Source organism: Anomaloglossus baeobatrachus, chromosome 11, assembly GCF_048569485.1.
Source record: "Anomaloglossus baeobatrachus isolate aAnoBae1 chromosome 11, aAnoBae1.hap1, whole genome shotgun sequence".
In the NCBI taxonomy this organism is placed as follows: domain Eukaryota; kingdom Metazoa; phylum Chordata; class Amphibia; order Anura; family Aromobatidae; genus Anomaloglossus; species Anomaloglossus baeobatrachus.
This window is the reverse complement of record NC_134363.1, coordinates 3,015,859-3,025,898: the sequence shown is the minus strand read 5'-3', so window position 1 is coordinate 3,025,898 and position 10,040 is coordinate 3,015,859. Positions and strand designations below refer to the sequence as shown.

Below are 10,040 nucleotides of genomic sequence, written 5' to 3'. Positions count from 1 at the left end.
GGTCGGCGGGACTCTCTGAGGTCGGCGGGACTCTCTGAGGTCGGCGGGACTCTCTGAGGTCGGCGGGACTCTCTGGGGTCGGCGGGACTCTCTGGGGTCGGCGGGACTCTCTGGGGTCGGCGGGACTCTCGGGGGTCGGCGGGACTCTCGGGGGTCGGTGGGACTCTCGGAGCTCTGTGAACACTGTGGCGCCATTTAGCAGTTTCTGTTCCCACTCTGCGGATTAGCAAATAAATTCCCTCGATGGAGGAACAAGAGGCAAGGGATTTATTTGGAGGGGGCACTAATTAGTAGTGAGATTCAGTTGCATGAATAGTAATTCCCCAATTAGTGTAAGCGCCCGCCGGTGTCTGCACATATGGGGGTCTTTCTTTCCCTGCTGGGGGTGCTGCCTGCGGTTGTGGCGGTGGTGATTAAGGTGGAATAGCAGAGGTGTGGCAGAGGAAGAAGGAGGCAGCCGCAGCCTTCTCCTGCTCACTCCTCCAGCCTCCTCCACCGCACACAGCCCCGGAGCTCCTGCCTGAAGACACCATGCTGCCCTGGAGGAAAAGCAAGTTTGTGCTGGTGAAGAAGGACAAGAAGGGGAAGGGGGTGAGTTACTCTTCGCTGCTGTCCTCCGTCCTCCACTCCTGCCCTGACCTGTTGCCCCCTCTGCCCCTGGAGCGCCTGGGCAATGTCTTCAGCAGCAGGAGGCAGAAGGTGGTCCTAAACCAGGAGGACCCCTCATACACAGTGTGGTACCTGGGCAATGCCGTGACCCTCCATGCCAAGGGCGAGGGCTGCACGGTGGAAGCGGTCCACAAGATCTGGCAGAAAAGCGAATCTGGGGGCTGCAGCACTAAGATGAAGCTCACTCTGGGGTCTTATGGCATCAGGATGAGCCCCTCCAAAAGGGGCTCGAGAAAAACCGTCCATGCCTACCTCCTGCACCGGATCACCTACTGTGCAGCGGACGCCGGGCACCCCAAGGTCTTCTCCTGGGTCTACAGGCACCAGATAAAGAACAAGGCGGTGGTCCTGAGATGCCATGCCGCCCTGGTCTCCAAGGCGGAGAAGGCTAAAGCCATGGAGCAGAACCTCTGCCAGACCTCAATGGTGGCCTTCAACGAGTTCAAGAGGTTAAAGAGGCAAAATGACTTTAGGAGGGAACAGAAGGAGCTTCTGGGGGAGTCTGCGGTCCCCAAAATCCCCCTGAGGAAGATCCTGAATGGGACCTGCTCCTATAACCCACCTGCGGAGAGGAGCAGGACGGTGCCCAGGCTGAGCTCCATATTAGAGGAGGAGGAGGGTGGGGAGGAGGACTGGACGGACCCCCAGAGGGTCATCCTCCGTCAGCATCTGAGCTGTGACAGGGACATCATCCTGGAACTTGCCCAGGACCTCAGGAGACTCAGCCTCCAAAGAGCCTTGGCCCAAAAACTCCTCTACACCCCAGGTGCACACCTGTCTGATTGGAGGCACCCCATAAGGACTATCTGCTGAGGCTCTGCCCGGCTCCTCCAGGTCCGGTGTGGCACAGGGACAGTCCGGCTCCTCCAGGTCCGGTGTGGCACAGGGACAGTCCGGCTCCTTGAGGTCCGGTGTGGCACAGGGACAGTCCGGCTCCTCCAGGTCCGGTGTGGCACAGGGACAGTCCGGCTCCTCCAGGTCCGGTGTGGCACAGGGACAGTCCGGCTCCTCCAGGTCCGGTGTGGCACAGGGACAGTCCGGCTCCTCCAGGTCCGGTGTGGCACAGAGACAGTCCGGCCCCTCCAGGTCCAAAGTGGCACAGGGACAGTCCGGCTCCTCCAGGTCCAAAGTGGCACAGCGACAGTCCGGCTCCGTCACCCGGGGCACAATATCCACTAACCCTGCCTTGGGCAAAGTGCCTTGATGCCGCCCCCTGGCACGCAGCACCCTCCCCAATGGGGGGCACAGACTGGGTTCAGTTGCTTGTAGATGGTGGCAACTTCTTGCTGTTTGAATCAGGGACAATGTTTTTGGGGGGGGTTTTGGCTGATAACTGCGAGTTACATATGACTTTTAAATTGACCCGTGTCTTCCCTGCTGGTGGTCCCCATATACATCTTATTGCTTTTCCCCCCTTCCCCTTGTAATAACCATTCCTAGAAGTCTCATCATTTCAAGATGTTCAGCAGCAGCTGAGGCTGTTCTTTGCCACGATTGCAGTCGTGGTTTGCAGGAAGCGTAAAAGTGGAAAATCTCGGATTATAATATGTGTCAATAAACCGCACGTGCCAGAATGTCTCCAGCTGTCAATCAAAGTGTCGGGCAGTGGTCCTCGCGTCTGCATGACTGAAAGCCGGCGGCTGCTGGGAGGAATAACGTTAATTTTCTCCCAGTAGCTGCGGCCGTTCAGCTTGATCTGCAGGTTAATAGCATTTGAGTACATTTCCGGTTTCTATCTTTGTTATAAGCCACCAGATTGGGGTCAGCTCTTTAAATTATTGGTATGACTGGTTACTGATGGGTTAATGGGGAGCAGGGATGGCAGCGCCCGGTGATCACAGCTTCATGCTTTTATTATTTTCTGCAATTTGTAAACACACATGATGAATTTCTGTTTTATCTGCACCTGGGAAAGCTGGGTGACAACTAATATGGCCGCCTTTACTGCCCCTAAGCGCAGCGTTGGACCCCCTGAGAGGCGCAGAACTCTTGAGCGCAGTTTGGGAAGCTGAGTGCCGTCCCCCACTGGCAGTTTAGTCGCTGACATGTTTGTTGTCACCTTTGATTTTCCAAACGTTAAGAAAATTACACAGCGACAACCCGAACGAGAGCGATGGTGGTCGTCGGCAGCGATGGTGGTGGTCGTCGGCAGCGATGGTGGTGGTCGTCGGCAGCGATGGTGGTGGTCGTCGGCAGCGATGGTGGTGGTCGTCGGCAGCGATGGTGGTGGTCGTCGGCAGCGATGGTGGTGGTCGTCGGCAGCGATGGTGGTGGTCGTCGGCAGCGATGGTGGTGGTTGTCGGCAGCGTTGGTGGTGGTTGTCGGCAGCGATGGTGGTGGTTGTCGGCAGCGTTTGTGGTCGTCGGCAGCGTTTGTGGTCGTCGGCAGCGATGGTGGTGGTCGTCGGCAGCGTTGGTGGTCGTCGGCAGCGTTGGTGGTGGTTGTCGGCAGCGATGGTGGTGGTTGTCGGCAGCGTTTGTGGTCGTCGGCAGCGATGGTGGTGGTCGTCGGCAGCCATGATGGTGGTCGTCGCCAGCGTTGGTGGTGGTCGTCGGCAGCGATGGTGGTGGTCGTCGGCAGCGATGGTGGTGGTTGTCGGCAGCGTTGGTGGTTGTCGGCAGCGATGGTGGTGGTTGTCGGCAGCGTTGGTGGTGGTTGTCGGCAGCGATGGTGGTGGTTGTCGGCAGCGTTGGTGGTGGTTGTCGGCAGCGTTGGTGGTGGTTGTCGGCAGCGATGGTGGTGGTTTTCGGCAGCGATGGTGGTGGTTGTCGGCAGCGTTGGTGGTGGTTGTCGGGCAGCGTTGGTGGTGGTCGTCGGCAGCGTTGGTGGTGGTCGTCGGCAGCGTTGGTGGTGGTCGTCGGCAGCGATGGTGGTGGTCGTCGGCAGCGATGGTGGTGGTTGTCGGCAGCGATGGTGGTGGTTGTCGGCAGCGTTGGTGGTGGTCGTCGGCAGCGTTGGTGGTGGTCGTCGGCAGCGTTGGTGGTGGTCGTCGGCAGCGATGGTGGTGGTCGTCGGCAGCGATGGTGGTGGTTGTCGGCAGCGATGGTGGTGGTTGTCGGCAGCGTTGGTGGTGGTCGTCGGCAGCGTTGGTGGTGGTCGTCGGCAGCGATGGTGGTGGTCGTCGGCAGCGATGGTGGTGGTCGTCGGCAGCGATGGTGGTGGTCGTCGGCAGCGATGGTGGTGGTCGTCGGCAGCGATGGTGGTGGTTGTCGGCAGCGATGGTGGTGGTTGTCGGCAGCGATGGTGGTGGTTGTCGGCAGCGATGGTGGTGGTTATCGGCAGCGTTGGTGGTTGTCGGCAGCGTCGCCTGGATTTCCATCCTTTTACTTGTTGGTTTCTTTAACCTGCTGTGGGAATTTTCCATCCGTGTGACTGGGAGCGATGGTTATTAACCCCGCGCTGACTGCGTCTGATGACATCACGCTCGTGTTGTGTGTGTACATTGCACACAAAGGAGGATTGTCCACCTGACCCCGGGCTCGGGTACAGCACGACAATCCCGCAGTACATAGAGAAAGCCTCAGCTTATGCATCATCTCTGCTTGCTGTCAGTGAATGCAACAGCCTGAAACACAAAGGAGCTGCTTCTGATCCATTGACAGGAAGCGGAGGTCTCTACAAAGGTCAATAAAATGAGCCGTCAAATGGAAGAATGTTTCCATTCAGTCACAGCAAGAAGAGATCTGGAAAAGGATCCAATCTGATTTTGGTCCATGGGTCGGATCAGCGATGCAAGTCTGGGGGTCCGTGAATAAATCGGCCTGCACTCGAGCGATATCTGAGTGCGGACTGACACTCACACGTGGACACTCGCACCACACACTGATCCAACTCTGACCCGAAAAATCAGTCTGGTTTACTCCTACTTCTGATTGAGCCAGAAGCAAGTTTAGGATTGTTACTGCCAGGAGATGGCGCCAGAGCGTCCTCACCTCCACTGACCCATTGTAACGAGGCGTCAGCTGTGTACGCACAACTGCTCTCTGGCACCAGGACACATAATAGGGCGGCCATACTGATTAATCCCATTGTATGACACCCACCAAATCCACTCTACAATGTGCTCCCCCCCACCCGAACCCCACCAGTTACTGATAACAGACACAGAATAACTGTTAACCCTCTCCATACTGGTATATTAACTTCCTAATACTAGTAATGTCCAAGATTAAAGATCATGGGATACTCACTCAGGTAACCAATATATTTCACAGGGAGCTCCCCCTAGTGATCACTGCAGACAGGATCTTATGTATCTCTGTATACAGGGAGCTCCCTCTAGTGGTGACTGTAGACAGGATCTTATGTATCTCTGTATACAGGGAGCTCCCCCTAGTGGTGGCTGCAGACAGGATCTTATGTATCTCTGTATACAGGGAGCTCCCCCTAGTGGTGGCTGCAGACAGGATCTTATGTATCTCTGTATACAGGGAGCTCCCCCTAGTGGTGGCTGCAGACAGGATCTTATCATGTATCTCTGTATACAGGGAGCTCCCCCTAGTGGTGACTGTAGACAGAATCTTATCATGTATCTCTGTATACAGGGAGCTCCCTCTAGTGGTGGCTGCAGACAGGATCTTATGTATCTCTGTATACAGGGAGCTCCCCCTAGTGGTGGCTGCAGACAGGGTCTTATCATGTATCTCTGTATACAGGGAGCTCCCTCTAGTGGTGGCTGCAGACAGGATCTTATGTATCTCTATATACAGGGAGCTCCCCCTAGTGGTGGCTGCAGACAGGATCTTATGTATCTCTGTATACAGGGAGCTCCCTCTAGTGGTGGCTGCAGACAGGATCTTATGTATCTCTGTATACAGGGAGCTCCCCCTAGTGGTGGCTGCAGACAGGATCTTATGTATCTCTGTATACAAGGAGCTCCCTCTAGTGGTGACTGTAGACAGGATCTTATATATCTCTGTATACAGGGAGCTCCCCCTAGTGGTGGCTGCAGACAGGATCTTATGTATCTCTGTATACAGGGAGCTCCCCCTAGTGGTGACTGTAGACAGAATCTTATCATGTATCTCTGTATACAGGGAGCTCCCTCTAGTGGTGGCTGCAGACAGGATCTTATGTATCTCTGTATACAGGGAGCTCCCCCTAGTGGTGGCTGCAGACAGGGTCTTATCATGTATCTCTGTATACAGGGAGCTCCCCCTAGTGGTGACTGTAGACAGGATCTTCTCATGTATCTCTGTATACAGGGAGCTCCCCCTAGTGGTGACTGTAGACAGCATCTTATCATGTATCTCTGTATACAGGGAGCTCCCTCTAGTGGTGGCTGCAGACAAGATCTTATCATGTATCTCTGTATACAGGGGGCTCCCCCTAGTGGTGACTGCAGACAGGATCTTATCATGTATCTCTGTATACAGGGAGCTCCCCCTAGTGGTGGCTGCAGACAGAATCTTATCATGTATCTCTATATACAGGGAGCTCCCCCTATTGGAGGCTGTAGACAGGATCTTATCATGTATCTCTGTATACAGGGAGCTCCCCCTAGTGGTGACTGCAGACAGGATCTTATCATGTATCTCTGTATACAGGGAGCTCCCCCTAGTGGTGACTGCAGACAGGATCTTATCATGTATCTCTGTATACAGGGAGCTCCCCCTAGTGGTGACTGCAGACAGGATCTTATCATGTATCTCTGTATACAGGGAGCTCCCCCTAGTGGTGGCTGCAGACAGGATCTTATCATGTATCTCTGTATACAGGGAGCTCCCCCTAGTGGTGGCTGCAGACAGGATCTCATCATGTATCTCTGTATACAGGGAGCTCCCCCTAGTGGTGGCTGTAGACAGGATCTTATCATGTATCTCTGTATACAGGGAGCTCCCCCTAGTGGTGACTGTAGACAGGATCTTCTCATGTATCTCTGTATACAGGGAGCTCCCCCTAGTGGTGACTGTAGACAGCATCTTATCATGTATCTCTGTATACAGGGAGCTCCCTCTAGTGGTGGCTGCAGACAAGATCTTATCATGTATCTCTGTATACAGGGGGCTCCCCCTAGTGGTGACTGCAGACAGGATCTTATCATGTATCTCTGTATACAGGGAGCTCCCCCTAGTGGTGGCTGCAGACAGAATCTTATCATGTATCTCTATATACAGGGAGCTCCCCCTATTGGAGGCTGTAGACAGGATCTTATCATGTATCTCTGTATACAGGGAGCTCCCCCTAGTGGTGACTGCAGACAGGATCTTATCATGTATCTCTGTATACAGGGAGCTCCCCCTAGTGGTGACTGCAGACAGGATCTTATCATGTATCTCTGTATACAGGGAGCTCCCCCTAGTGGTGGCTGCAGACAGGATCTTATCATGTATCTCTGTATACAGGGAGCTCCCCCTAGTGGTGGCTGCAGACAGGATCTCATCATGTATCTCTGTATACAGGGCGCTCCCCCTAGTGGTGGCTGTAGACAGGATCTTATCATGTATCTGTGTATACAGGGAGCTCCCTCTAGTGGTGGCTGCAGACAGGATCTTATCATGTATCTCTGTATACAGGGAGCTCCCCCTAGTGGTGGCTGCAGACAGAATCTTATCATGTATCTCTGTATACAGGGAGCTCCCCCTAGTGGTGGTTGCAGACCGGATCTTATCATGTATCTCTGTATACAGGGAGCTCCCCCTAGTGGTGGCTGCAGACAGGATCTTATCATGTATCTCTGTATACAGGGAGCTTCCCCTAGTGGTGGTTGCAGACCGGATCTTATCATGTATCTCTGTATACAGGGAGCTCCCCCTAGTGGTGGCTGCAGACAGGATCTTATCATGTATCTCTGTATACAGGGATCTCCCCCTAGTGGTGACTGCAGACAGGATCTTATCATGTATCTCTGTATACAGGGAGCTCCCCCTAGTGGTGGCTGCAGACAGGATCTTATCATGTATCTCTGTATACAGGGCGCTCCCCCTAGTGGTGGTTGCAGGCAGGATCTTATCATGTATCTCTGTATACAGGGAGCTCCCCCTAGTGGTGGCTGCAGACAGGATCTTATCATGTATCTCTGTATACAGGGAGCTCCCCCTAGTGGTGACTGTAGACAGGATCTTATCATGTATCTCTGTATACAGGGAGCTCCCCCTAGTGGTGGCTGCAGACAGGATCTTATCATGTATCTCTGTATACAGGGAGCTCCCCCTAGTGGTGACTGCAGACACCTATACTGTAACCTTAGTGCCAGAGAGTTTGTGTTACGCTTGCTGTACAGGTATCTGTGGCGTCCTTCGGTCTCTTGTGCGGTCGTTGTACTTATCTCGTCACTCAATGTCGCACTCATGGAGTGGAGTCGTCCGTGGCCACATTTGCCTCGTGGCTCGTGTTGCATTTGATGACCCTTTTGGAATCTGTTTTTTCAGAAACGCAGTGAATCACTGATCCGCCTGATGATGTCACCAGTGTTGCTATGACGACAAGGTACAATTTCTACAAGGACGCAGGAGATCGATATATGGAGGGCAGAGGACCCCGTGCGTCCTAATAATCCCCTCCCCCACCTGCCACGGAGGGAAATCAGTATCAAATGAGGGCTCCGTCCTCTGGCCTGTGCTGTCTCTGCGTCATGGCGGCCGCTCTCTGGACACATCGCAGCCTCTGTACAGCCGGGGTCTGTGTCTTCCTTTAAATAAAAAATAATCATCCCTTCTTTCTTTCCTGTTACTGGGAAAGCTGGGTGACAACCAATATGGCCGCCATCATAGCCTAAAAGGAGTTCACACACTAATGAACCGTAGACGGCCGTCACCTGCTGCTGAACCCCTGCAAAGCCCCCCGGATACAAGAAACGCCCCGAAAAACCTGCAGTACACACCAATCCTCCCCACGAGACCCTCCACGTCATGGGATCACCCCCATGAGACCCTCCGTATACCGGGAACACCCCACAAGACCCTCCTTATACAGGGAACCCCCCACAAGACCCTCCGAATACCGGGAACCCTCCACAAGACCCTCCATATACAGGGAACCCCCCACAAGACCCTCCTTATACAGGGAACCCCCCACAAGACCCTCCTTATACAGGGAACCCCCCACAAGACCCTCCGTATACAGGGAACACCCCACAAGACCCTCCGTATACCAGGACCACCCCACAAGACCCTCCGTATACCGGGGACACCCCACAAGAGCCTCCGTATACCGGGAACACACCACAAGACCCTCCGTATACAGGGAACACCCCACAAGACCCTCCGTATACCAGGACCACCCCACAAGACCCTCCGTATACAATGAATCCCCCACAAGACCCTCCGTATACAGGGAACCCCCCACAAGACCCTCCGTATACAGGGAACACCCTACAAGACCCTCCGTATACAGGGAACCCCCGACAAGACCCTCCTTAAACCGGGAACCCCCCACAAGACCCTCCGTATACAGGGAACACCCCACAAGACCCTCCGTATACAGGGAACCCCCTACAAGACCCTCCGTATACAGGGAACACCCCACAAGACCCTCCGTATACAGGGAACACCCCACAAGACCCTCCGTATACAGGGAACCCCCGACAAGACCCTCCTTAAACCGGGAACCCCCCACAAGACCCTCCGTATACAGGGAACACCCCACAAGACCCTCCGTATACAGGGAACCCCCTACAAGACCCTCCGTATACAGGGAACACCCCACAAGACCCTCCGTATACAGGGAACACCCCACAAGACCCTCCGTATACAGGGAACCCCCGACAAGACCCTCCTTAAACCGGGAACACCCCGCAAGACCCTCCGTATACAGGGGACACCCCACAAGACCCTCCGTATACAGAGGACACCCCACAAGACCCTCCGTATACAGGGAACACCCCGCAAGACCCTCCGTATACAGGGGACACCCCGCAAGACCCTCCGTATACAGGGAACACCCCACAAGACCCTCTGTATACAGGGAACACCCCACAAGACCCTCTGTATACAGGGAACACCCCACAAGACCCTCTGTATACAGGGAACACCCCACAAGATCCTCTGTATACAGGGAACACCCCAGAAGATCCTCTGTATACAGGGAACACCCCACAAGACCCTCCGTATACCGGGAACACCCCACAAGACCCTCCGTATACCGGGATTCTCTCTTCTACACTGCAGTTCATGTGTTGTGGTATCTGCTGTACAGGAGACTGCCTCTTATCACTGCACAGATTTGTAAATTTCCGTCCATAATGAAACAAATATCAGACTTGTGTTTCGGGCACAGGAGCCGGGGTTCTGTACACGGTGGTGATAATATTGGGGGGCCGGGGGGGGGGGCTGGTGAGGGCTGACACAAGAACCACATAGACTTCATCACATTTATAGATTTGGGTACATTAACCCTATGAACCCCAAATTCTTTTTGTCCCCCAGCACCAA

At 54.4% G+C, this 10,040-nt stretch overlaps 1 protein-coding gene across 1 annotated transcript; it reads left to right on the top strand.

The window, feature by feature from the left end:
* Positions 1-448: 448 nt before the first annotated feature.
* Positions 449-2,247, top strand: FAM43B (family with sequence similarity 43 member B). The gene has a single exon (XM_075327658.1). It carries the CDS (start codon positions 532-534, stop codon positions 1,480-1,482), a length of 951 nt encoding a protein of 316 aa, XP_075183773.1. The 5' UTR covers positions 449-531; the 3' UTR covers positions 1,483-2,247.
* The last annotated feature ends 7,793 nt before the right edge of the window (positions 2,248-10,040 follow it).